We start from the raw sequence: 24,266 nt of genomic DNA, 5'->3' as shown, positions 1-24,266 counted from the left end.
GCCAAAGTCGCCCTTTTGGGGGTTTCCCCTTGGGGCTCCCGTACTTCCTGTCAATCCCGTTCCCGTCCTCGTCCCGTCGACAAAAGCGAACAAAACAGGATTCATGCCCAGGCCCCCACTGAAGCCACGGCCCCAGTGATGCGCCCTATCAAAACAGCACCGCGGGTGCGCTTGGGTGCGTGGGTGAACATGATGCGTCCCGCAATCCCGTACGCGGGGTGCTCCCGTCGCCGGCTTTTCTTGGTTTTTGACCATCCAAGAAACCAAGCGAAGCCATCAACCATCCCGTTGATGGGGTTGAAACTTACTTTTTTACTTGCTACGCATCGCTTGCGGAAAGATGCGCTACAGGGGAAGATGGACAAGCACCACCTGGGTTAGGACTTTGGGACTGGTAATTCGGCGCACTGAATAATTCACGAGCAATATCAATATGACCACTTCCCACACCAGATATATGAGAGCTCACTTCTCTGACGGTTTTGGTCAGCCTTCAGAGAGAGAATGTCCGGCTCTCTTTTGCACAGCCTCCTATGCCTACCTTCATGCTGGGCCAAGAGCGTTCCGATGAGGTGCTTCAACCTGGTTTGAGGTAAAGAGTCTGGATTGGTGAACGACGCCAGGGCTGTCGAGGGCTGAACGGCCTGTCTGTCTCTTGTCGCAGCGTTCTTTGGGCCTTGGGGTTCTTCTCACCGCGAGCCAGTCGCTGCATTCACCGTACAGATTTGGGCTTCAAACCGGATACCTGCTAACCAAAGGAGCGATCCTATCACAACCACAGGATTTACCGCCCCGTTTCGAGACATGGCATTTCCACCGCCTGCTTATTCGGTGTCTGTTCTGGCCGCCCTGTTGGGGCATTCCCCGCTTCAACAATCAACCAGCGAAACAAGGAAAAGTCCCCACGGAATGCCATTTCTTAGGCGACCACCTTGAAAGACACGAAAACTGTGGTGTGGAGGTTTGAGACCAGTGCCAACCTGTCACCATTTGACAGTTTTGCGTTCTAGCCTCATCTCGGCCTCAAGGTATCTGGAGCCTTTGCTTTGCTGGGCTGCTTGGCCCTTGCATCACCCCCCAAGCCCGCAACCCACCCTCCAACCAACCCCCCTTTTTGTCCCTCCCGTCAATCGCTTCCCGCCGCTTACGAGAGGGTGCCTTTATCTTTCTATATTGAGCAAGCCGACCTAGCACGTGGGAAGCCGGGACTCAAATGTCCACCGATTCGGCCGGGAGCCAAGCCTCCCAGGCCATGCTCCACATGCTGGACTACATCTCCACGCACGACCATGATCTTTTTGAATGGGACGACCATGGCAGGGAAGAGTCCGATGCCTGGCTTCGTCCGGTCCAGGACGCTGGCCTCAGTCCCAAGAAGCACAAGGTCTTTAACCATGACAACAAGGAGTACCTCAAGCCTCCGCAGCCTTTTGTCCAGATAGGTCCCGAGCTGGGTGACTCCGGCTCGACCATCGTCTACAAGGTCAACCCTCCAGATGGCCAAGGCTACAGACGACCCTTGGCCCTCAAAGTTATTGTTTGCAAGGAAAACACACGCCCGCCTGGTCCCGACAGCAATGTCCGCAAGCTGGCACTGCAAGAGGTGCAGAACATGGTGGCGGTGCGCCATCCTCACATAGTCGTCTACGTAGCTTCGTTTGAGGACTATTGCATTTCCAACCGCCAGGTTCGCCAGCGCCGTGTTGCCGGGACCGGTGGTGCTCGCGCCGTCTTCAGGAGGGTAGATCAACAGATCAAGCGTCACATACTCGGCATCGCCATGTACCCTCCCGCCGAATGCAATCTGCGGACTTTTATGCTCGACATCGCGTCTGCTGCTGCCCACTCACCAAAAACTGCCGCAGAGGAGCATTGGATGGTACAATATCTCCATACATATTTCGGTTGCTTAGCCCAAGCTGTTAGCTACCTACACAAGTCGACAGTACGGATACGGCACAAGGACATCAAACCCGAGAATGTTGTCATAGACAGTTATGGCTTTCCTCTGCTCACTGACTTTGGGCTTTCCAAGCACTTTGAAACAGGCCAGCACTCGCAAGGACCAACTGCCAAGACGCTCAAGTATGCCGATCCAGAAGCGATGCAGGAGACGCAGCGCGATGAGAGGTCCGATGTCTTCTCGCTGGGTTGTGTCTTCCTCGAGATGGTGACCGTACTACTCGGGAAACCTCCATCGTATGCAGAGGAGCGGCTTGAGCGTATGGCAGGGAACGCCGACCAAGTGGGCGAGTTCAAGTACACGGATGCGCTTGACAACTTGCAGGACTACATCGATCACCTCGAGCACATGGCAGAAGACCAACTTGATGCGCTTCCATCTTCATCACCGGACAAGCCTACACCATCAACCAATTACCCACCGTCCATGCCAAAATCACAGTCCTTCAAGGCTCGCCAAAGAGAGAAGGAAGCATCCCTAAGCGGCGTCATCAAAGTCCTCAGACACATCAGAAGAATGATGGACTACGACTACCACATGCGTCCCTACGCCAGGGACCTCTACCCCTTGTTCCGCCACTTCTACGATATCTACGAAACCCCCGGTCGCTGCGACAACTGCGAGGAACAGATGCTGACAGACAGGTCGCGTCCGCCAACACGAACACCAACAATGGCGACGGTGGCCAATGGCAATGGCAGGCAACAGATACCGCTACAGCGGACAAGGTCGAACAGTCCGACTTTGACCAAGAGTCCTACGGGTGGTTCTGGTTCATTTGTTGTTAGGAGAGTGAGGGCAAATTCGCTGTACGTGGCCAAGCAGGCGTCACATTCGCCGACTGATGTGGTGGATATGGCATACCCGCATAATGGGCACAAGGTGTGATGGACATGGTCCGGCTGGCGTAGAATCTGGGCGACCGATGGCAAGCCGAAAAGGATCATCATAGCGACGACGGATTATGGCGAACAATGGAATGAGGATATGACGAAAAGACGTAGGTTATGAAAAACGTTTAGAAACTGGTGGGCAGTGGGCCTGCTGCAGCGGGGCGTTAAGGAAAGGAGTTCTTTGAATTATTTATGGTGAAGGCTGGTGGCCTCAAGGTGCAATAGTATCGATAGTAGTCAATTTAGGAAGATGGTGTGCCTCATGTGCGTATGACAAAGCGTATGTAGAGGCGGGACAAATGCAGGAAGCTACGTCGCATACCCGCGCTTACAAACTTAAACCATATACACCCGCTCTTTCCAACTTCTCCCCTTCCATTGACAGTACCTCACCTCGAACACAGTGACATTCATCCAAAACTCCCACCACCCCAAATTGATAAGCACAATAAATCAGAAAAAAATGCCAGTCCGCGGCCCCGTCTCCGTCAACCTAGCCACCCGCCAGGCCGCTGAGGTGCTCAGGGTCGGGCCCATGACCATCCGCGTCTACGAGGACGGATCCCGCACCGGCGATCGCATCAGCGCCATCCTGCTCGAGATCCCACCGGGGATTTCGGGCCCGCCCATGCATTGGCATCGGTTCCATGACGAGTTGTTTTTTGTTGTCAAGGGTTAGTTCAGTGATTCAATCTCTTTCTTTCTCTTGTTAGATCGAGCGAGAAGTCGGTCGGCGATGGGGGAACTGTTGACATGAGGTTGGCATCAATGAGATGGGATGAGTTGAAATGGGACGGGAATACCTAGGAAGAGAAGGAAGACTATAAGGGTGATAAAACGATTTATCAGTTACAGAAAACTGACTAGGTATGACGTGAGATAAGGAACTTGCTGCTTCATAACGCCCGAAGCCGAAGTGGACGCCTCAGCCGGAGACGTCATGACGGTCCCGCCGGGAGCGGTTCACACGTTCAAGAATGCGTCTGAGACGGAAGCCTGCGAGATTTACATGAGTGCCACGCCGGGTCACTACGTTGATTGTATGTCTTTCCTTTTTTCCTTCAGGCTCAGCCAGCCCCTTGCCTTTGCTCTTGGTCAGCTGGGGGATATCTCTATAGGTGTTTGTGGCTGCTAACAGACTTTTGTTTAATTGGCAGACTTCCGAATGCTTGACAAGGCTGGAGAGGAGGGCAAGATGCTTGGAAAGGAGGAGATTGAACATCTTATGGCGCTGTTTGGGACGTTTCCGCCGGATGTGGAGTCGGAGCCTTGAAGAAAAAAGGGTCTCTTGACAGATTCAGACATCGGTCGCACGCAAAGAAAAGCGTTGAAGTAGTATGGATTTAGTGTTCAGTCTTGAACAAGACGAGATATATTAAGCCGCCAAACTCCAGCAAATGCAAAAGCCATCAAAATGCCAAAACTCCCCCGGCTCGGTTCGAGAAGCAAGGCTGATAAAGCATGTGCGAAGGCGATGACCACCTACATATACAACACAGGAAATTAAATATGTACACATATAGCCGCTCTTACGTATATTCACCATATCACTCACTCACTCGCTCATTCACTTAGAACCCACGTCCACGGCTGCTGCCATCGCCACGCCTCTCCCTCTCCAACATGGCATCAAACTCCTTTTGCGCCTGCTCCTTAGCCAGAGCCCTCTCCCGGTCAGTCTCCGAATAGAAATACGACAGTCCCTCGCTGCCGCTGCCGCCGCCTGCGGCAGCCGCACGGCGCTCCGCCCACGAAGCGGACTGGGAAGGCTTGACGTAGGTGGCAGGTGTTGTGGCGGTCGTGCTTCCAGGTGCCTGCGCAGGGCCCGCCTTTGCTTGCTGTCGGAGTCTGTCCCATGCGGAGCCGGAGGTCTGGACGACGGGCGAACTGGCTCTGGCGGCTGGCGCTACGGGGGAAGCATCATCGTAGAGGAAGTCGTCGTCGTCGTTATAAGTGGATTGTTGTGCCTGCTGCTGCTGCTGCTGCTGCTGCTGCTGTTGCTGTTGCTGTTGCTGTTGGTATTGTTTCTGCTTCTGTTGGTGCTGCTGGATCCGTTGGAGATATGGTGTTTGCGCTTGTGATGGCAGTTGTTGTTGATCCTCCTGGTGGTCATAGTTTGGCGTGTGCTCACTTGAATAACCGTCCCCCAGCTCGGGCCTCTCGGGAGAAATGCCCTTCGTCTTCATCGCTTGTCCCGCCTCAATGATCTTCTGCTTGAATGCCTTGTTCCGCATCACCGTAGCTGAGAAGACGGTCTCGGCATACGCATCCGCGACCCAGCCTCCAAAAATTCTCCAGGCGACATACCAGGCGGCAACACGGGCGCCTTGCCATGCCAGAATAGCCCGGGGTCCGGCGGCAAGGGTGAATCTCTTGCTCGGGAAGATTTCGGGGTTGAAGGACGCCGGTTTTGGCTTCCAGAAGGGGAAGTTGTACTTGTTGAATCCAACAGCCCAGCAGACACCTGCGCCGAGGGCTATGGCGGGCCGGGCGTACGCATTGGTGACAGAGCGCTTGGCGGCGCCATAGGCGACAAGGTCAAGGTCCTCCTGGTCCAGCTGCTGGTGGCCAAGGACAAGGGATGTGGCCATGAGCCTCCCGCCCACGTCCACCTTGTACTGGCCCTGGGTGACGTTGAACAAAGGGGCCCAGAAAGGCAGCTGCGGCAGCGTGCCCCACTTGATGGGCATCTGGTCAACGAGCCTGGTGACGATTTCATTTCTTTCTCTAAGAGTCCTAGCTTGGCGATACTGTTCCCACCAGTGTTTATCCCAGTAGGGAAGCTGGCCGCCCTCGAGCTGATGGGGCTCAACCTGGGCCTGCGACGCCCAGTCGCCGCTGTTGTCTCGGGACATAATGTTGCCGTCGCGATCGATCGGGGATGATTGTTGGTTCAGTGTCTTGCTTTGCGATGTTTGTAGCTTTGGTAGGTCGTGGAATAGTGGTTAAACGGATTCGCAATGTCGAAGCTGGTCGACGGGCTCCCAAGGTTTGGTGGGGAGACGATGATGTCAATTCGAAAGGAGGGACGCAAGCACTCAAGATACGGAAGCTCCAAGGGTCCAAGGGAGCTTGGGCCCTTTGGACGGCAGAAAGGGGCTTGGCATTGGGGAAAGCTTGTCGAGGTTCCCTTCCACACCTTCCAAAGGCGGTGAGGATTTGGGAACCTGATAGGCTCGTCGTATGTAAGAATAGAAACGAACAAAAAAGTTTAAAATTGCCTGCCCGGCTGGCGCAATCGGTAGCGCGCAAGACTTCTAATCTTGAGGCTGTGGGTTCGATTCCCACGTCGGGCTCAACTTATGATTGCTCATTCGTTTTGTCTTTTTTTGCTCTGCGCTCTCATGATCTCTCCTTGATTCGATTTCATTTCTTTCCTTTTTGGCTGTCTGGAGCCTCTCCTTCCCTACTCTCGAAATGGAAGATGTCGTTATGTAATCAGCTGCCTAGTCTGGGACTCATCACGCTCATCCGGACTTTAGGAACGCGGCCGCACTAACTCCGACCTCTGGCCTTTGACAACACCGCCGTAATACCTCCAGCCGTCACACTCTGAGACGATCATGGAGTTTAACATGGAACTTGGGAGAAAATTCGTACCGACAAACCGGCATCACAACTCCATTCTCGCCTCGGTGCGGGGTAGGTGCTGCTTCCAACACAAAGTACAGTGACGCTGTCCCCCACGGTCGATGTAACCTGCCTTCCTGTCTACTTTCCGGAGGTCTTGACTGCTTGGGGCTCGTGTAAGTCCAAAGTTACCCATAGTAGTGTATGGTGGTACCTATACCCATCCGTCGTCAATAATGCCTTCGTGACATAAAGTCACCCTGATCCCCAGCTTAATTTTCGTCTGATCACCATCCATTAACACTCCTTCTCTTCTCTTCCGTCTATCCTCTCCGAGCGTTCCTCAACGTCTACCAACCTCCAACACAAGTCACAACTCGCAACTCACAAGATGCCCGAACTGCCAGCCAGCCTTAGGGAGTCTGTCGAGAACTCCAAATGTGAATACCGCCGGCTGGGCAAGAGCGGTCTCCGCGTTTCGGTGCCTATTTTTGGCTGTATGAGCTTCGGCGATCAACGGACACTGGACTGGGCCATCGAGGAGGATGAGGCGCTCCCTCTTCTCAAGACCGCCTATGACCGTGGTCTGAACACATGGGATACGGCCAATGTTTATTCTAATGGCGCATCCGAGGTCATTGTCGGAAAGGCCCTCAAGAAATACGACATTCCGCGCGCGAAAGTGGTGATCCTGACCAAGTGTTGGGGCGCTGTCGGAGAGACTCCCGATCTTCGTGGCATCTTCTTCCCTTCCCAGCTTGACGCCTCCAAGGACTATGTGAACCAGCACGGCCTGTCGCGGACCGCCATCTTCAACGCTGTCGAGGCTTCTCTGCGGCGCCTAGATACGCCCTACATCGACCTGCTACAGATCCACCGCTTCGATCCGAACACTCCTATCGAAGAGACCATGAAGGCCCTGCACGACCTGGTGCAGTCCGGCAGGGTGCGTTACATTGGTGCAAGCAGCATGTGGGCTACGCAGTTTGCCCAGATGCAGTTCTACGCCGAAAAGAATGGCTGGACCAAGTTTATCAGCATGCAGAATCACTACAACTTGCTCTACCGCGAGGAGGAGCGTGAGATGATCCGCTTCTGCAACGACACTGGTGTGGGCTTGATCCCGTGGGCTCCTTTGTGTCGTGGCCACTTGGCTCGCAGACCCGACCAGTTTGGCAGCACCAAGAGGAGTCAAGGGGAGAAGGAGACGCAGTCGGGAACGCATGGCACTGTTGAGCCCGACCTCACAATTATCAACCGCGTGGTTGAGATTGCGGATACGCATGAGTGGCCGGTATGTTTCATGGATGGGAAACCCCATCGATATCCCCTTTCTGAAGAGGTTACTAACTGTACTTCTAGATCTCTCACGTAGCCTTGGCTTGGATTGCTAAGCGCGTCACCAGTCCAATCATTGGTTTTAGCAGCGTTGAACGTCTGGAAGAAGCGATTTCCTCTAGAGGCAAGGTTTTGACGGAGGAGGAAGAGAAGTATTTGGAGGAGCTATATGAGCCCAAGAAGATCAACGGGCACTCTTAGTCTGAATCTCAACCCAAACCACTCATCTCGGCATGAGGAAGGGATATAAAAGCATTATCAAGATAGCCTTCAGAGCCATGGTCACATTCAGTAGTGACGTACAGAAGCAACGGTGTTCGTAATTCTTTGGTATAGGACAAGATATGACGCCTGTAAGCTATTCCCCTACTAAGCATACAATCGGCCAACAAATGTCCAATCCAAGTTGTCCACTTTCAGGCTCCCGTCACTGAATTCGACATGCACTCGTCTAGGCTCTTCCCCGGGGACCAAATTGAACCCGTTGTCACTGAGCTTCATACCCTGTTTCTCCGCGAACACAAAGCCCTTGACTGGCTTCTGTGCTGAGATCTCTACCATAGAATTGCCGATATCCCTGACCTCAACATCACGATCAGTGAAGTCAAGGTACTTGATTGGCTCAGGCCAAGAGATGTCGTAGGAGACGTGCTTGTCATCCACGATCAAGACAGCGTGAATGACGAACGGTTCGGGGTGTTCACCATTTGTGGAACCTTCAACCCGGTAGCCTGCTATGACCTCGGTAGATCCATTCGGCCTCAGTTCTATCTCTCTTTCTAGCCGGTCCCCAACGTCTTTCCCGCTGGCGATCGAAATGAGCCTCACCGCAATCTTGGCCTTGACTGTCCGTGTCTCAGAGCTTGACACCCAAACGTCGAACTTCACGTCCCGGTGTGCCTTACTTGGATCAACATGGCCCGTATCTCTCCTCCAAAGCTCATCAGCCGGCCGCTTAGTCCAGTCATGGAACTCCCTCGTCACACCCACAGCTAGTGGTTGCAAAGCTCTTTTAATGGCATAGTACGCCGGCTTCTTCACCAAATAGTAGTCAACAATCGCCCAGGATACGGTTGGCCAGCAATCGTTCAGCTGCCAGACTAGCACACCTCCGCACTTCCTCTTCCCGGCAGATCCCCAATCTTGACGCCATGACTTGTAGGCCCACGACATTGCGTCGGCCTGCATAACCTGTGTTAGGTTAGCAAAGGTCTGGAGAGGATTGCTTGACGCTTGATGGGCAAGCCGAAAGTTCTCCCCAACATAAGTCAGCAGTCGACGTTCGTGCCCGATGGGCCTTGTTGTGGAAGTCAAGAGTCCTGCTTCCGGGATAGCGCTCTTTTGGGTTGGTGATAAATCGGTTGATGGTGTCAAAGTGTGGATATGCCTCCATCCCAAACTCGCTCACGGAGCGGCCATCCATGGCTGGGAGACATTGGTAGGGCTGCATATCGCCATGCCACACATTCCACTGGTGAATATAACCAACAGTTGGGTCCTCCACCTTCAGTATCGTACTTGTCCCGCTACCCCAGGGGCTGCCAGGGTGGTATATCATGGTATTCTTCTGCGACTCCTCATGCACAAGGTTGGGCAAGAGGTGCTCGTAGATATATCGAGCAGGAAAAATTGGATTTCAGCCATGAGTTTGGGTCCTTGTCCTCATGGAAGCGATACTCGAGCTTGTATCGCTCAATGAGCTGGCAGCCCTTGTTATTGCCGCACCAGATGATGAGCGATGGGTGGTTCCGCAGCCGGCGAATGACCTGAGGGGCTTCTGTCTCGACCGAGGACAGAAACTCCGGGTAGGTTGGATATGAGGCACATGCAAACATGAAGTCCTGCCACACCAGGATGTCCAGCTCATCGCAGGCCTCGTAAAAGGCATCCGACTCGTATATCCCTCCACCCCAGATCCGGATCATGACTTGGTTTCCTTCAGCCAGCAAGGACATCCATTCCCGGTACCGCTCGGGGGTAAGCCTTGTCAGGATGCTGTCAGCGGGAATCCAGCAGGAACCCCCGATGAAGATGTTCGGTGTTGTTGATGCGAAAGTAAAAGGATTGGCCGTCTTCATCCTTCTCCTGGATAAGTTCTGCTTTTCGGAACCCGATGGTTTTTCGCTTCTCTTCCACGGTGCCGTTGATGGTGACGAATTGCAATCGCACTTCATAGAGATTCTGCAGTCCGTAGCACCTGGGCCACCAGAGCTGAGGGTCATAGACCTTGAGAGCTTCGGAGGTATACGTAGTCGTTGAGGCGGGGTTTTCGCTGCCGCTGGGTGTGAACTCGGTGCATTGGGCAACAGTTCTCCCGTGGAACAGGATCTCAACCTTGGTACATTGGCTAGCTCCAGTATGTCTGCCGAAACCAAGACATGGCTTGCCGTTGCCCTCTCCCCGCTTTCCCAAACCAGCTCATACTCTATCTTCAGATTCTCAATCTTGGCTTCGTAGCACTCGAGCCAAATTGGTTTCCAAGGTCCGCAGGTCAGTAGGATAGGGCCCCAATCCCAGCCCCAGTGGCATTGGGGTTTGCGAACAGGTCATCTGCTGACTTCGGTCTGGTGCACAATGAAGTCATGCTCTGGGTGATCTTTCACGATCTCCAGTCCGCGTTTTCGAGCCGGTTCGAAGATAATGTCCAGTGTGTTCACGCCATCTTGCGCTGGCGTTCCCTTCTCGAGCAAATAGTGAACGGGAACCCGGTACTCGATGAACATGTTACCAGACTACAGTATAATCTGTCCGTTGAGCTTGACCGTAGCGAAGTTATCAAGTCCCGCAAAGACAAGATCCACGGTTTTGCGAAACGCCGTATGTCAAGGGGTCGCAAAAGAGGTGCGGTATTGCCAGGTCTGTTCACCCACCCAGCACACAGAGAACTCATTCAGGTCAACAGAATGGTCCGGAATTTTGCCGTGTCGCATGAGTTTCTCATGGACTTCGCTTGGAACCTTTTCGACAGGAAGCCATGGATGTTCGTCTTGGTCATTCTCGTCATATTGCCTCAGCTGCCAGTCTGAGTCAAGCATATGGGTTTCCATGTGTGGGCTTGGTTTGCCATGGTGTTGTGAAAGGATAATATGTTTACCGATGGTGACGTCTCCTCAAAATACCGGAACAGATTAGGTATCCAACTTGAGTGTTGATTTATGTTAGAAACTCCGTACAGACCGGGAACAGGTTTGTGTTCTTGTCCTTGCTTTAACACACTACCTACAGAAGCGGAGGTGGATGATCCGGCGACGTTGAATGATAATCCTTACTTGGGTTAGCACCTTGGCTAGCTAGAGCTACGTTACGTGTGCACCAAACATGTAAGCGACACCCTAGTGCGGGGGCGTTCACTTGACTTCTTGCTGCCAGGTGCTAGCGGAGAGGTATCCAGTTCTCATGGGAAAGTAACCACCCATACAACACAAATGTCTCGGGAAGCATTGATAATTCTATCGTTTATTCAACTTTTTACTGTTGGGAGTACAGCGAGAACTTATCATTGGTGGTGACAAAGAAGGAAACCCGAACAAGTAGGTGTGAACGAATGGTTAACGACGACAAGAGCTAAGAAATAGAATACAGACGCCCTCTCTACTTATATATCCACCTACTCTCCCAAGTGAGCGTTAGGAATAAACGACGTAAGGAAGACAGTCATGATCATTGACAGACAAAAAACAAAGACAAAGATTATAGATATCTGCCACTTCGGATGAGTGACAACAGTCCACTAGTTCTCACTAGCCGCAGTTTGACGAGCAGGCACCTGAAGGGCAATAGTCTCTGGCGCAAGTGAAGGCACAAAGTCCCTTGTAAGTGTCATCAAGACCTGGAGCCGGGCAGCCTGGGGGCTTCGTCGGTGTCACACTCCATCCCGGAGTACCGAAGGAAGTACATTTGCAGGGACCAGGTGGGCAGTAGCTCTGAGAGCACGAAAAATCGCAAAGAGCGGCGAGATTCGACGACTCTCCATTAGCAACTGTGCCGCCGTTGCAGTTGGTTGGGGTAGAGACAGGAGGAGCCGTGGTGGCAGTTTTAGTCAGGATCGTGGTGGGAGAAGGCGGAGTGCTCGAAGATAGTGGATTGTTCATGGGCTGGGGGTCATCTGATGGGGGTGCAGTAGCGATCAAGGTGGGAGTCGGCTGACAAGTGCTCACATGAAGTCCAGCGGTCAGAGAAGCCAGGCCCTGTGAATCGAGCGACCCAAATGTCTTAAATGGAAGGACACCGACGAATGCGTTGAAGTTGTAGATGCCGCAGGGGCATGTGCTGCTGATATCCCTCGAGGAGATACCGCTCAGCACAGACTGTCCATTGCGGGTAAGCTCGAATCTTTGCTTCCCAACGCCCATCGGAATTTTCTGTGCAAAAGCACCCGCGGGTGCTTGGTAGGTGACTGCGGAATTACCGCCAGATGTCACTTTGATCTGCCCGGCAGTCTTCAGGAGGGACACGACAAACACGGCATCCTCCATGGTCTCGTAGCCATTCGGTCTTCCCTTGAAGTAGTTCCCACTGCTGTTGTTGGCATCCTGCAGAGTGGTATCGGTCGCATCGCAGTTCAAGGACTTGAGGGTTGGCCGGTACCAGTAAATGATTTGATCTTCGCTAATGTAGGCATCTGGCTTGCTGGCACCTGCCTTGTAAGCCGCAATGAACGGCTTTGCCAGGTCCATCCAGCCTTCGTGCGGCATGTCGTTGACCCATTTGGAATTTCCATCGTCGGTGTGCTTCGAGTCAAGCGGGCCAATGTAGTGGGACTCCCCAGTCATTCCAGGTTATGATCTCGACGTAGCGAGGAGCCAGCGTCAGAATCTCATTCCACCTGTTATACCAGAGAAGATCTCCTGGGAATACCCAGTTCTTGCTGTAGCTAACCTCGGGGCCAAAGTGGGTAGAGAACCACGGGGAGACTGGGGCCATGTATGGCTTGGAACCCAACCACGTTTTGTAGGCATTGTCCCCGTCAGCCACAGAGAAACTATGTCCGGGTTGGGGGGGCTTTGTTGGCCCCGTTGTTTGGCCAGGCCATCCAGTTAAAGGCCGAGTCGAGGGTCCCATTATTCGGGGTTTGGGAAGGGTTAAAGTTGGGCGCCCAGAAGACGTCGACTCCTGCCGCCGCCCTCATTTGGGCCACATCAAGGCCATTCCCAATAAAGCTTGAGGCAAAGACTCTTCCGTTGATTTTCAGCTGCGCGGGAAGGCAGGCGTACTGAGCAATCTTGTGTCCTACGTCGGCAGCCTGAGTGTTCGCATGCCACCAGTTGAAGTCAAAGGAGATGAAAACCTTCATTCCATTGCGAGCCGCCGACTCGTAGGCGAATCCCAGCTGGTGACCCTTACCATGAAATACGCAAACACCAGCTTGTCATCGGCTGATTGCCTCCGAATGAGGGAATCCGTGATGGGTTCGGGAGCAGCCTGTGCTTCGAGCATGTGGCCTGCCCAAAGGCAGACGGCAACAATGCCGAAAAGGAAACGGGAGAAGCTTTTGACCGCCATGGCTCTGCGTTTGGGGCCTATTCAGACAATGATGCCTGCTCACAAACCGGTAAACACAAGATTCCTTCCGACAAAGGACTAAGAGCAGGATCTCTTGCAGCGGGCTGAGAACGGGGCGGATGAAGGCAATATATACTGGAGACGAGGGTTGGTAATGCTCTAGCTGAAGATGAAGCTTGTACGACGATGAATGGAATGCTGGACAAAGGATTTTTGGGAGGCCTTGACAATGGTGTTTTTATATTGAAGTTTGCCTCAAGCTTCCGTGCCGTGTTTCGAGTTGAAGCTCGTTGGGAACTTGATGGCATTCCGGTTGTCCAGCTGACTGACTGGCGTTCTGTCCATCATAACCTCTGAGTGATTGCTTACTGATGTTCTGAGTCCTTTCTTTCCCTGTACGGACTTGCGAGATGTGCCCACGAAGGATGTGCGGCAAGTGGCTGCAACTTGAGGTCATCTATCAACCGAGGTGCAGTGTAATATTGACCGTGGAGGCTTGGATGCCTAGAACATAAAGGTGGGAGATTCGGTGTCTTTTTCAGACTGAATATCACATAGGGTCATGATGTGTTGCAGCCGTGCCTCACGCTCATGTGTCATCCAACTTCGGTAGGGCCCCCTATATGTCAGGAGCTGCCGCTTCTAAACAATCGGCACATACGCCGGAAGTTCCAGATTCTTGTAACAATTCATCTCCAACCGTCGGATATGTGTCTGTAAAGTGACATTTTAGGGTGCCGTTTCAGTGGGAAAGGTGCCGCCTCCGCAACTGGCTCTGTCGAAGAGCAACATAACTCGTAAAGAACCGCGTTCAAAGGAGCTTTCTCGGCATGATGAACACAACTCCGAGAATATGTGAATTTGGAAAAGTTGACCCGCTACCTGTACATCAGCGCTGTCAGTCTTGTCCTTCTCCAGAAATTATGGCTGGCTTTTTGGATTAATGACAATCGAGTAAGGAACTCACCTTCGATTGAAGAAGACCGCGCGTCCCTGAGCATTCTTGTCTGCCAGTTGTCCAAAGCGCTCCATTCAAACGATCGCTGGTCCGTCGGCCCTCTGGGGAGAGTAGTACAAAGCATGGTTGATCTGGATGAAAGGGATAATGATCCCCGGGAAATGTTGTGCAACAAACCATGATGTTAGTAATGGTATCTAGCTCCTGTACCGACAACTGTATGCGCCTTCCACCTTTCATTTCAACCGCCCCCTTGGAACATCGTATATTTTTGCTTAATGGTAGTCACAAAGAAAGGCGACGCAAACATGATGCAGGAACCATTTGGGCGGGCCGTTACACCAAACAAAGAAATGCCCCCAACTCACAAAAGCATTCGCCAACAAGGGGCTCTAGTACTTTCGGCAAGAGCAGCCAACCACTGTAGTCATGGTCGTCCTTGATGTCGTGCAGGGCACGGGGATACCCAGCGTATTTGAATGGAAGTTGCCCCTGCCCACCCTTTCCCATGGCAGCTCTGCATAAGACACATACAGCTGGCTCGTAGTCAGCCGCATACAATGCTACCCCTTCCACGCACGGCATCAGTAAGGTAGTCGATTCGGTTTGCCTAAGTAGAGCTGTACATATGAGGCTATCGTTAACTACCACATAGATGAGGACCTCTTTAGGGGTCTCGAACCGACTGAATCTACCTAGGCAGACGGGGCTTAGTCTTCAAGTATTTGCCACATCATATATGTTGTGATTAGTAGGAAGGTAGGTACCTTACATCTCAAGTTACGCGTTCCTCTCCTCACTGCAACGCGCCATTTACCAATATCGAATCAACCTTATTAAGCCCCCATTCCATGTGGCTTCAACGTCCGCTCGCAATGTTATTTTACCTAAAGTTGCATTCTGGCACTTCCTCTACACACGTCGCCAGCTGGCAGCACCTAAAACTTTCTTCCTTTCTAAAATAATGTCCTAGTTTCAGAAAACTGTTCCCCGTTGCCTATCGGCGGTTTGCGCGCTTCCGCGATTAATCTATGCCAGTAAGCCCACCTGTTCCCCGAAAGATACAGGACACACACTGAGCGGCACTTAGTAACGACCGATTGGCCTTCCTCCGAAGGTTTGACCGGCCGAACACCCTCGGCGGGATAATTACTGTTTCAGGATGGATGTGTTCGTCATATCGATGCGCCACAAACGTTATAACGCCTCAGGAAAAACCCGCTATTCATCGATTAAACCCTGTTCCGGTTGGAACAGAGTATAGTATGCGGTATCATACTCTCGTCCGCGAAGAAGACAGCGGCCCATGAGGCCCATGAAAGCCAATCGGTGAAATACCTGGTTTTCTTGCACTATTGTATCAGTATTATACTCCATCGCCCCTTTTCTCCCAACAGTAAGCACACTTCCCCAATACACTTCACTATGTCCACACACACATCCCCTCGGCTGACTACCTATCCAGCGCTTGAGCGTGACACTATACAGTATTATTATTACATACCCTCACAAGAGTCGCGTAGTTATCACCACTGGGGGTGGGGAACGACTTACCATCTGGTAATAGATCCCACGCATCTTCAACAGTGTCGCATGGTTTCCCTTTTCCAACACACGGCCGTCTCCAAGAACAAAAATGATATCAGCGTTCTGGATAGTGGCAAGACGGTGAGCCACCATGATAATCGTTCTGTTCTTCCTGGTCCTTTCGAAGACGGCCTGTACTGCCCTTTCGGTATCCCCATCCAGATTTGACGTGGCTTCGTCCAAGAGAAGCAGACGAGGATTCCGTATTAACGCTCTTGCAATTGCAAAGCGTTGTTTCTGCCCACCGGACAATGTCACACCCCTTGATCCAATCTCGGTGTTGTATCCGTCTGGGAGAGACATGATGAACTCGTGGATCTCGGCGTCACGACAGGCCTGCTGGACCTGCTCTTCCGTGGTAGTATCGGTGTTTACTCCCAGAAGGATATTTTCTCTGATCGTCCCATCAAAAAGATTGGGTTCTTGTGAGACGAGAGATATATCTCTGCGGTAATCTTCAAGAGAGACGGCTGATATGTCTGTCCCGTTGTAGAGGATCTGACCGGAGTCCGCGGAATAAAACCTACACGCTTGTCAGTTGTCTGGATACCGTGCCCTAGTAGTACTCATTACTAGCACTAACCTTTCAAGAGCCGAGACCACGGTTGTCTTCCCACAACCTGCAATTTTGATGTCAGTTACCGGCATAGAATAACCCGTTCTCATCTTTCCACTTACCAGAAGGCCCGACTATGGCGGCAAACTGGTTCTTCTCAATCTATTGCAGCTAGTGTCAGTCATAACACTCCTAACTTTCACTGTAGACACAAAGACGAACCGTCAGGTCAAGGCCGTTAAGCACTGGCACATCCCTTGTTGGATATTTGAACCGTACATTGCGGAACTCGACTTTGACACCACTGTCACCGTCCTCCATGCTACCTCGGTCGAGTGGTGGGGGTGTTCCTGTTTCCTGGCCATTGGCCCTCATCTCAAGGATTCTATCTGCCGCTACACTCGCTTTTGCAACATCTGCAGTACGCTTAGTATAGTACACGTCAAATTTTCAGACTACACTGCTAACTTACTAGGTCCATAGCTCAACCATTGGCCTGCTCCCAATCCACCCTGTGCCACAGTCAATGTCAAAACGCCTGCCAAACTAAGAGCTTCCGTCGGACCAGCGGGATGGATGGATTCTTGACATACCTGAAGGACAGCAATGTAAACGATCATATACTGGAACGGCAAGTATTCGCCTTTGAGCATTAGAGATCCGCCATACCTGCAAGGCATCAGGTAAAATCAGTTCTGATGTTCATAGAAATTTCGTCGGCAATCGGCACTGCTAATTATCAGGCAGACTTACCAGAGGACGAAAGCCATGCACAAAAGAGCGATGCTGTCGGCCACGGCAAATAGCAAGGTAACCCAACTGGACTTTCCAAACGAGTTCTTGACATGTTCGCAAAGGAGCGTTTCATATCGCTTTAAAATGGTGTCTTCTAGAGTCAAAGCCGAAACCGTCCTAAAAGCAGTGATGGACTCGGTTGCGAACTTGGCACTCTCTGCGAAGACCTCATTGTTCATCTTCTCAAACCGCGCTTCGTATCGAATGCGAAAAAAAGAAGCTGCTACGATGAGCGGCATTGAGGAACTTAGGGTGACTATAGTTAGCTTCCATCCAAAGTAGAACGATATAATCAGGCAGCCAACGACGTTAAGAATGGAAATGAGCACGAAAGCCATGTTGGTGCCCAGTAGTTCCTGAAGTTGGCTAGGATCGGTCGCCAGACGAGCTGTGAGTGCACCAACCGAGTGATCGTCAGCGTCGAAAAAGCCGATAGACTGGGATACAATGTTTTCGAAGTATTCGCAACGGTATCGGTATATGATGTGCTTGTTCTTCTCGTTAGCACTTATTCCGTCGTCATTTAAAATCACGCAAGGAAGTAGGTCAAGGGGCGTACAAATGCAATTGTCGAAGACGACCACCCTAACGCAAAGTAAGATATCGCAACCAGGATGGCAAGCATAACGAACATCAGACTCCAGAAGCCGGCGAGGCCTGGGAGCCATGGACCCCAAGATTGGAACAGTGTGATCTCTGTTGCAAAGAGGTAGGCAGATATCGGCTGGCTGGCTGTGATGCACGAACAAGATTGTCAGCTACTCTCTCATATTTCCCTTACGGCTGGGGATGGTCAGGAATGTTGAGCCAGCCAAATACGGATACATACCTCCACCACCGATTGCACTCAGAATCAATACGATATACCACTTCCAGTGCTTTTTCTGCTCGGAAAGCAGGAGCATGTAGTTTCTCATGCCGCCTGTCGTTCGGGGCTTCTCACCAACACTGGCGCTTGTTCTCATCATTGTACTCGCTGAGTCAGCCGTGGGTGTGTCATATTCCGTAACCTCCAGCTTGTCACTAAGGTCACTCGGTAGCTCATCAAGGTCGGTTGAATCCATCACAAGCTTTTGAGCGGTAGCAAGTGTCCAGTAGGCGCCCCCCTCGTCAGCCATAAGATCAGAGTGCGTGCCTTGCTGAACAGCCTGACCTTTGCGCAGAACTATGATGTTGTCAGCCTTCTTAATGGTACCGAGCCGGTGTGCAATCACTATAGTCGTGCGGTCTTTCGACACTTTTTCCAAGGCTGCCTGTACCACCTTTTCCCCGCGAACATCAATCGAAGAAGTTGCCTCGTCCAGAATAAGAATTTTCGGCCGCTTTACAATGCTGCGGGCGATGGCTATTCGTTGACGTTGGCCGCCACTCAGCTTGATGCCCGCATCGCCGACAACGGTCGAGTAACCCTGGATCCATCTGTCAGCAGCCAACAAACACACCAGGATTGATTTTCTCCAGACGACTCCAAGCTCGGAACGTTACACACCTCCGGTAACCGGCTGATAAACTCGTCGGCGAAGGACTCCTTGCAAGCCTGTTTTACAAGCTCTTTCTTGGTCTCCAGATCGGCATTTTCCCATTCAGTGCCTATAAGACCAAACTCAACATTTTGATAAATGCTGCTGTTGAACAGAAACGGTTCTTGCTGCACGAGGCCAATCTGAGTCCGCCACCACTTAAGGTCGATCTCTCTCAGGGGCCGACCCCCAACTTCGACTAGGCCATTACGCCACAACAGGCTCTTTTTCTCTCGCTCGCTTGTTAGCAGAGTATTTCCGATTTTATTTTCAGTGTCTTGGGCAATGCGAGTCTGCTGTAACCTACCATATCATTGCTATCGAGAGACTCGATTTCATACCATCTTAGCAAAACGCCAACGATAGTGCTTTTGCCTGACCCGGATGGCCCCACAATTGCAGTGGTTTTCCCTGCAGGGAATCGGAGACTGAGATTATTCAGTATCACAAGGTCTGGTCTGGTAGGATATGCGAAATTGACGTTTTGCAGTACAAGATCTTTGGATGCAAGCACGTCTGGTTCCGTAAGACCTGTTTTGTCTGGTCTTGGTGCGTCAATGATGGTATAGAAGACGGTAGCCGCGCCAGCTGCTCGAGCAGCTGCGGATAGGGGCGAGGTAATTCCACCTATAGAGGTGGTCATGAGCATGATAGACATTAGGACACTAGGAACAAGATATATTAGTTAACCAGCACAGGATTTGGCAGTGAATGGGAAATATTGCAGGTACGCACACAATCAAGGTCTCTGCGCTGTTAAAGCGGAGCTCGTAGTACATTTTGAGTGAGTACCAGAATGATAGGGCGAAGGTCCTAGTCAATGTGAGCATTGTCCCTTCCTACCATACTAACAAGGGCGGCATGTAACTCACGCGTATATTGAAAACTGCACTGTTGGGGAGACGTTAGATATTTCGAGAACGGCCGCTCGACGGTACGTGTGTGAATTGCCGGTAGGAAAAAGAAGAAAACGCTTACCTGGCGCTTGCTGCAGTGCGATGATGGGAGACATCTTCAAACCCCGACGGCGAGATTCGTCCACCCACTTGAAATATCTTTTAGCCATCTTCCCCTGAGCACCATAGGCTGCAATCATTCTCATGGAACTTAATATCTCGTTCGCGACTGTGGATGCCTGGATATCGGCATACTGTACGTCATTCAAGCGCTTGACGAGAAAGGGGGTAGTTGCAGCATAGACCACTATGATCAGCACAAGACCACTGCTTGTAACTAAGGTCAAGCTCCAACTGTATGTGATGGCAATCACAAATGCAGCCACCACGGTGGATATGGATTGGAGAAAGGCCGAAAGTTTCTCGGAGATGCCCGCTTGAAGTACACTAGCTGTGATAGTGATGATAGCGGCTGTTTGGCCCGGAGGGAGGATGTCTAGAGTGGAGACTGGCTGTCCAAACAAACACTTCAAGTATTTCAGTCGGATAGCAGCTGAGATTCTCAAGCTCGACATGCGAAAACCTACCTAAGCAGCCGACATAATCTGTAAGCAATGCGTGTGCTGCGCGAGAGGACGGAGAACAAATGGCCAGGCACTTACGTAGGCAACATAATCAAGTACAAGCCTAATGAAGAACAGGCCAACAAGATATAGACTGTGGAGAGTTTAGTGGGCATCATGTTGACTGGCTGCTGCCATGGATTTGGTACAAGACTTACGCGCAGGTACTAATGGCCTTCTTAAACAGCTCATATGTTGTCGAAGCATCGGCACCATAACAGCCCGTGAATGATCCCACCATTTTTCCTGTCTGTGAGTTAGATTACAGGTATCGCGATTTCCTTTGGACGCGGGGATGGGAATTGAGTAGCACATACCAAATATCATGTTCATGACGGGCATAGTGATGCCAGCACCTATAGAGGTCACAGCAGCTGCGCTGATGAGTGCTTTGTCGAGCCATGTCGAGAAGGAGAAGATGCGCTGCCTGAAGTATGAGAAAATGGGTCTTCAAGCAGCTGCGTATCGAATACTCACAATAAAATCTCTCACGGCTGTTTTGTATTCGGGTTTCAGCAGAAGGGGATTCTTTCCCGCTTTGCTCGCTGAAGATGGCGGATCCGGTGGCGGAGCGGGCGACTCGGGGATGGGATGCTCGCCGCCTGACGCAAACTTCTCGCCCATATTCCCAACTTCTTGGTCACAGGGATCTGCTTGAAGTTTATGCAGTCTGTGTAGGTGCTCTCGTGAAAGTGACTAACAAAATAAGAACGGGCTGATAATGCGGGTATCTCCCCATTCAATACATGCGCGTAGAGACCACCAAAACAAGGAGAAGGCTGGATGTGGGCAAAGCAAGAGAAGATAGAGCCTCTCTCAAATGAAATATACCGCTAATTGTGACCACAATCTAGCCACCGCGCAACGAAATGTGCAGTGCAAAGAAATGTGTTCAAGGGAAGTGTCAAGCTAGGAAGGATCGGTCGCAAAAGACCTCCGACAAACGCCGCGAACAACATACATCGAACATAACGTGGGGATAGAAAACACCGGTGTCTGTGCTTCAACAACCTACTACGACGTTAATCTGGAATCTCGCATGACAATATAAAGGTAATATATCGTATGCCTGGTACTCAAACAAGAAACGGAGTCAAGGCTTGGATGGTGTACCTTATCTCCAAATGACACAATATGATCATGATTGTCGTCAAGTTCTTATCCTCTCGGGGGCAATAGAGAAAAGGAAGTCGCCTTAAATAAGGTACGTGTTGGATGCTCCCGCAAATCTGTTGAATGAAGAAGGCAACATCGCGTCGAAACGGATCCAGGTCCTGAGTCCTCAGTGACTGGCGGCTGAAAAGAATATCTATCAGGTACTCTGCGCAAAATAGGCGAAAAGAAGCGGGCTAGGAAGATGACATACTTTGACGTTCATCTTGCAACACATCTGAATGTCCCGGAGAGTTGTATTGGTCTCGGATGATGGACCGACAACGCTACAATGAGCCGTGGTAATGTCGCGACAGCATGTAGTAGGGCAGTGATTGGTTCCAAAATTTGATGGAACAGTCACATCCACGAGGACGGGTACCTCGGCCTTGCCGTGTCACCATCCCGTCTCTTAGCATCTTGCTCGATATCAAGCGAGGATGTACCGCTATCGTTTTCCGTGGGACAATTTAGCCTCAATTGACCGAAAGCAATGCGGTTTCATGCTCTTGTTCACCTATCGGTAGATGGGGTGAATGGTGGCCAGGGTAGTAGGGACCCTGGGCCCTTCTGCCCGGTTGTATACAGGCGCAGAAACGCTATCTTTATAGGGGAGTTCCATTTTCCGTTCACACTCGGATGCTGTTGAGATTCTTATCTCGCTTTTCTTCCATGTGATGTCACTGTTTGGCGCTGTCATTGGTTTTGAACCCATGCAGCCGCCAACATCGATCTAGCCGTTTGATTTCTTGCGCAGCCAAAGCCGTGGCCACGTAGTCTCGAGCAGATCCCAATTTCCGGTAAACTGCATGCTTCTGGACTGTGTAGATGTAAAGTACGCGTATCAGCGCTGTCGTAAGCTGCTCACAATCCGGTCGCCTGCATTTAGAGTGTCTAGGAAACACTGGTAGCTTGGGAGACTGTGCCGCGATTGAAAGCCACTCAATTACAGTATGTTGCTACATGATATCTTGTTCTTCCAGGCCTCAAGTCCGTTGCCAGGTTCTTGACAGCGTGATCCATGTTAACCGTTCACTTGGTTCACTTGATGCTTCAGTTGGGGAGTCTTTGTGTTACAGACTGGTTCTTCGTGGCTGGTTTTCCGTTTATAGTTTCTGAGCGAACTGCTGTTCTTTGACATCGACGCAATTCAGGCGTGAATTTCATAGAGGCAGGTAGCATCCCGTACCACATCGGCCAGCTCCTTCACAGTTTCCTTGTCCCGCGGTAATGTGTGGCCTTTGGCGTGATCAAAAAGATAGGCAGTATCGGGATCGCAGACATTGTAAAGGGCCAGAGATCCGTGGACATAAGGGTCCAAGGAGCCGACTAGAGTGTAGATGCTGTCAGCCAGATATCCAAGGGATGGCACTTGAGTAAGCACTTTTACTCACTAATATGACATGTGGGAATCTCGATCATGACATCGGACTCGTCGCTAAGAATCATGTGGTGGGTGTCTGGGTCGACGGGGGGCCAGCCAGCGAAAAAGATGGCGTACTTGAACATGGGCTTGATGCCCTTTTTCTTGAAGCGCCTCTGCTCGTGAAGCAGAAGCGTAGCAGCAACAGTGGCGCCTTCGGAATAGCCAATGATGGCATCAAACGGGCCGCGCTCGTCCATGATTCTGAGCAGGTATTTGAGTGCGTTGTCGGTGCTGCGGTGAGAGGTGGCGACGCCCTCGCGCATCAGCTCTCGCATGGTGTCTTCTGGGCTCTCACAATCGGGAAAGTCCCTGATTCTGGCCAGGACGTCATCGTCTTCGGTCTTTTCCACATCCTGGTCGGGCTCGATGAAGCGGTAATAAGGGGGTTTTCCAAAATACTCCTCAAAGCCCTCGGGCGGCACGGCTTTACAGGGGCCGTGGATGAAGTGGAAGGTAGCCATTCCATCCTCAGTCAATTCCTTGACAATGGGTGCTAGTTTGAGGTGTTGTTAGACTCGGTAGCCTTGTGGGAAAGGCTTCTCCCTGTTTCGCGTCCTTCATACCTAGCTGAACCTGGAACTTCTGACACGAGTTATGTCGGGTTAGCAAGGCGGTCCATCAAGGGAAGGTCAGCGTGTACTTACATCAGAGCTGCCATAGGCTCCGGGAAGACAGAGAAATCTCATGACGATAAGTATATGCCTTGCTTCTCGTGGCAATGGGCATAGAAAAGCAACTATTGAGATAGTCTGTGAACCGACGAGATGGCGAGTGGGGAGGCGTAAAGGTGAGGAGCCATCAGATATACCACATCACCTGGGTCTGGTCTGGGCCTGGATCTGGACCTGTACACCACTGTACCTGTACACAGCAACCATACATGGCAGGCAGGAAATATTACATACACCTATCTGGTGTACCTATGCCCGCCCTCGTGTATCACCTCGTGAACACCCCCCCCCCCCAGAGCTAGGTGCCGGAGAACGGAGTATGCCAGATAGCCATCGTAGCTGAGCGCTCGGGGGGATACACGGCGGCGGATCCCGATGGTCTTGCTTGACCTTGGTCTTGACCGAATTACAGAATCCAGATTCTAGAGCATCGGAGACAAGGAAGCCGTGTCGCCGCGATGTTGGTATAGATTGCGGGGGCCGGAAAGCTGGAAGCATGAGTGCTGTGATATGTGGTCAATTAGGATGATAGTATCGGGCATTGAGTAAGAGATTGCTCTTGGGTTGGGGGTTCCGTGGAGGAATTGATTGAGGTTGGAAGCTGGATAAAGCTTGATGGGATCCAAGTTTGGCGAGAGCTGCAGATAGATGATTGTTCAAGAACTGGACGCGGAGAGGAGATGTGGGCTTGGAATGTGGTGATGGTAAATGGCAGAAACTGCAACCCTCCACTCGACTTGGGCACTGCACTTGAAGCCGGGCCAGAGATGGAAGGCAATCAGAGACGTCAATTGAACAAGGTAGTGTTTGGTAATG

At 51.6% G+C, this 24,266-nt stretch overlaps 10 protein-coding genes and 1 non-coding gene across 11 annotated transcripts; 4 read left to right on the top strand and 7 right to left on the bottom strand.

Annotated features, from left to right (window-relative positions):
* The first annotated feature begins 1,121 nt into the window (after positions 1-1,121).
* On the top strand, positions 1,122-3,218 carry SMAC4_07931 (uncharacterized protein). Its single transcript, XM_003350567.2, has one exon. The coding sequence runs from the start codon at positions 1,214-1,216 to the stop codon at positions 2,849-2,851; it is 1,638 nt and encodes a 545-aa protein (XP_003350615.1). The 5' UTR covers positions 1,122-1,213; the 3' UTR covers positions 2,852-3,218.
* A 9-nt stretch (positions 3,219-3,227) lies between these two features.
* Positions 3,228-4,405, top strand: SMAC4_07932 (uncharacterized protein). The gene is made up of 3 exons (XM_024655756.2): positions 3,228-3,530; positions 3,741-3,896; positions 4,014-4,405. The coding sequence occupies exons 1-3, from the start codon at positions 3,320-3,322 to the stop codon at positions 4,127-4,129; spliced, it is 483 nt and encodes a 160-aa protein (XP_024511589.1). The 5' UTR covers positions 3,228-3,319; the 3' UTR covers positions 4,130-4,405.
* A 22-nt stretch (positions 4,406-4,427) lies between these two features.
* Positions 4,428-5,859, bottom strand: SMAC4_07933 (uncharacterized protein; the record flags this gene model as incomplete). Its single annotated transcript, XM_003350569.2, has 1 exon — positions 4,428-5,859. The coding sequence occupies exon 1, from the start codon at positions 5,709-5,711 to the stop codon at positions 4,428-4,430; it is 1,284 nt and encodes a 427-aa protein (XP_003350617.1). The 5' UTR covers positions 5,712-5,859.
* A 220-nt stretch (positions 5,860-6,079) lies between these two features.
* On the top strand, positions 6,080-6,152 carry SMAC4_14127. Its single transcript has one exon. It is a non-coding gene; the product is annotated as a tRNA-Arg (tRNA).
* A 397-nt stretch (positions 6,153-6,549) lies between these two features.
* On the top strand, positions 6,550-8,084 carry SMAC4_07934 (uncharacterized protein). Its single transcript, XM_003350570.2, has 2 exons — positions 6,550-7,720; positions 7,789-8,084. Exons 1-2 carry the CDS (start codon positions 6,818-6,820, stop codon positions 7,963-7,965), a joined length of 1,080 nt encoding a protein of 359 aa, XP_003350618.1. The 5' UTR covers positions 6,550-6,817; the 3' UTR covers positions 7,966-8,084.
* Positions 8,085-8,133: 49 nt separating this feature from the next.
* Positions 8,134-10,811, bottom strand: SMAC4_07935 (uncharacterized protein; the record flags this gene model as incomplete). Its single annotated transcript, XM_003350571.1, has 4 exons — positions 8,134-8,955; positions 9,615-10,223; positions 10,323-10,496; positions 10,644-10,811. The coding sequence occupies 4 exons, from the start codon at positions 10,809-10,811 to the stop codon at positions 8,134-8,136; spliced, it is 1,773 nt and encodes a 590-aa protein (XP_003350619.1).
* Positions 10,812-11,494: 683 nt separating this feature from the next.
* SMAC4_07936 (uncharacterized protein) lies at positions 11,495-12,536 on the bottom strand (the record flags this gene model as incomplete). Its single annotated transcript, XM_003350572.2, has 1 exon — positions 11,495-12,536. The coding sequence occupies one exon, from the start codon at positions 12,534-12,536 to the stop codon at positions 11,505-11,507; it is 1,032 nt and encodes a 343-aa protein (XP_003350620.2). The 3' UTR covers positions 11,495-11,504.
* A 209-nt stretch (positions 12,537-12,745) lies between these two features.
* Positions 12,746-13,266, bottom strand: SMAC4_07937 (uncharacterized protein; the record flags this gene model as incomplete). The annotated part of the gene is made up of 2 exons (XM_003350573.1): positions 12,746-13,051; positions 13,108-13,266. The coding sequence occupies 2 exons, from the start codon at positions 13,264-13,266 to the stop codon at positions 12,746-12,748; spliced, it is 465 nt and encodes a 154-aa protein (XP_003350621.1).
* Positions 13,267-15,153: 1,887 nt separating this feature from the next.
* SMAC4_07938 (uncharacterized protein) lies at positions 15,154-19,960 on the bottom strand. Its single transcript, XM_066090714.1, has 10 exons — positions 17,992-19,960; positions 17,722-17,894; positions 17,121-17,650; positions 16,961-17,036; positions 16,840-16,879; positions 16,590-16,783; positions 16,490-16,529; positions 16,395-16,431; positions 15,779-16,334; positions 15,154-15,704 (listed from the first exon to the last, which is right to left on the bottom strand). The coding sequence occupies exons 1-10, from the start codon at positions 18,278-18,280 to the stop codon at positions 15,678-15,680; spliced, it is 1,962 nt and encodes a 653-aa protein (XP_065947812.1). The 5' UTR covers positions 18,281-19,960; the 3' UTR covers positions 15,154-15,677.
* Positions 19,961-20,165: 205 nt separating this feature from the next.
* SMAC4_07939 (uncharacterized protein) lies at positions 20,166-21,286 on the bottom strand (the record flags this gene model as incomplete). Its single annotated transcript, XM_003350575.2, has 4 exons — positions 20,679-21,286; positions 20,519-20,624; positions 20,360-20,447; positions 20,166-20,235 (listed from the first exon to the last, which is right to left on the bottom strand). The coding sequence occupies exons 1-4, from the start codon at positions 20,823-20,825 to the stop codon at positions 20,166-20,168; spliced, it is 411 nt and encodes a 136-aa protein (XP_003350623.1). The 5' UTR covers positions 20,826-21,286.
* Positions 21,287-22,151: 865 nt separating this feature from the next.
* Positions 22,152-23,465, bottom strand: SMAC4_07940 (uncharacterized protein; the record flags this gene model as incomplete). The annotated part of the gene is made up of 4 exons (XM_003350576.2): positions 22,152-22,682; positions 22,748-23,272; positions 23,343-23,361; positions 23,424-23,465. The coding sequence occupies 4 exons, from the start codon at positions 23,463-23,465 to the stop codon at positions 22,504-22,506; spliced, it is 765 nt and encodes a 254-aa protein (XP_003350624.1). The 3' UTR covers positions 22,152-22,503.
* Between the last annotated feature and the right edge of the window lie 801 nt (positions 23,466-24,266).

The sequence above is a fragment of the Sordaria macrospora genome, chromosome 7 (genome assembly GCF_033870435.1).
Source record: "Sordaria macrospora chromosome 7, complete sequence".
NCBI lineage: Eukaryota > Fungi > Ascomycota > Sordariomycetes > Sordariales > Sordariaceae > Sordaria > Sordaria macrospora.
Note: the sequence above shows the minus strand (reverse complement) of the source record. Positions and strands in the feature narration are given on the sequence as shown.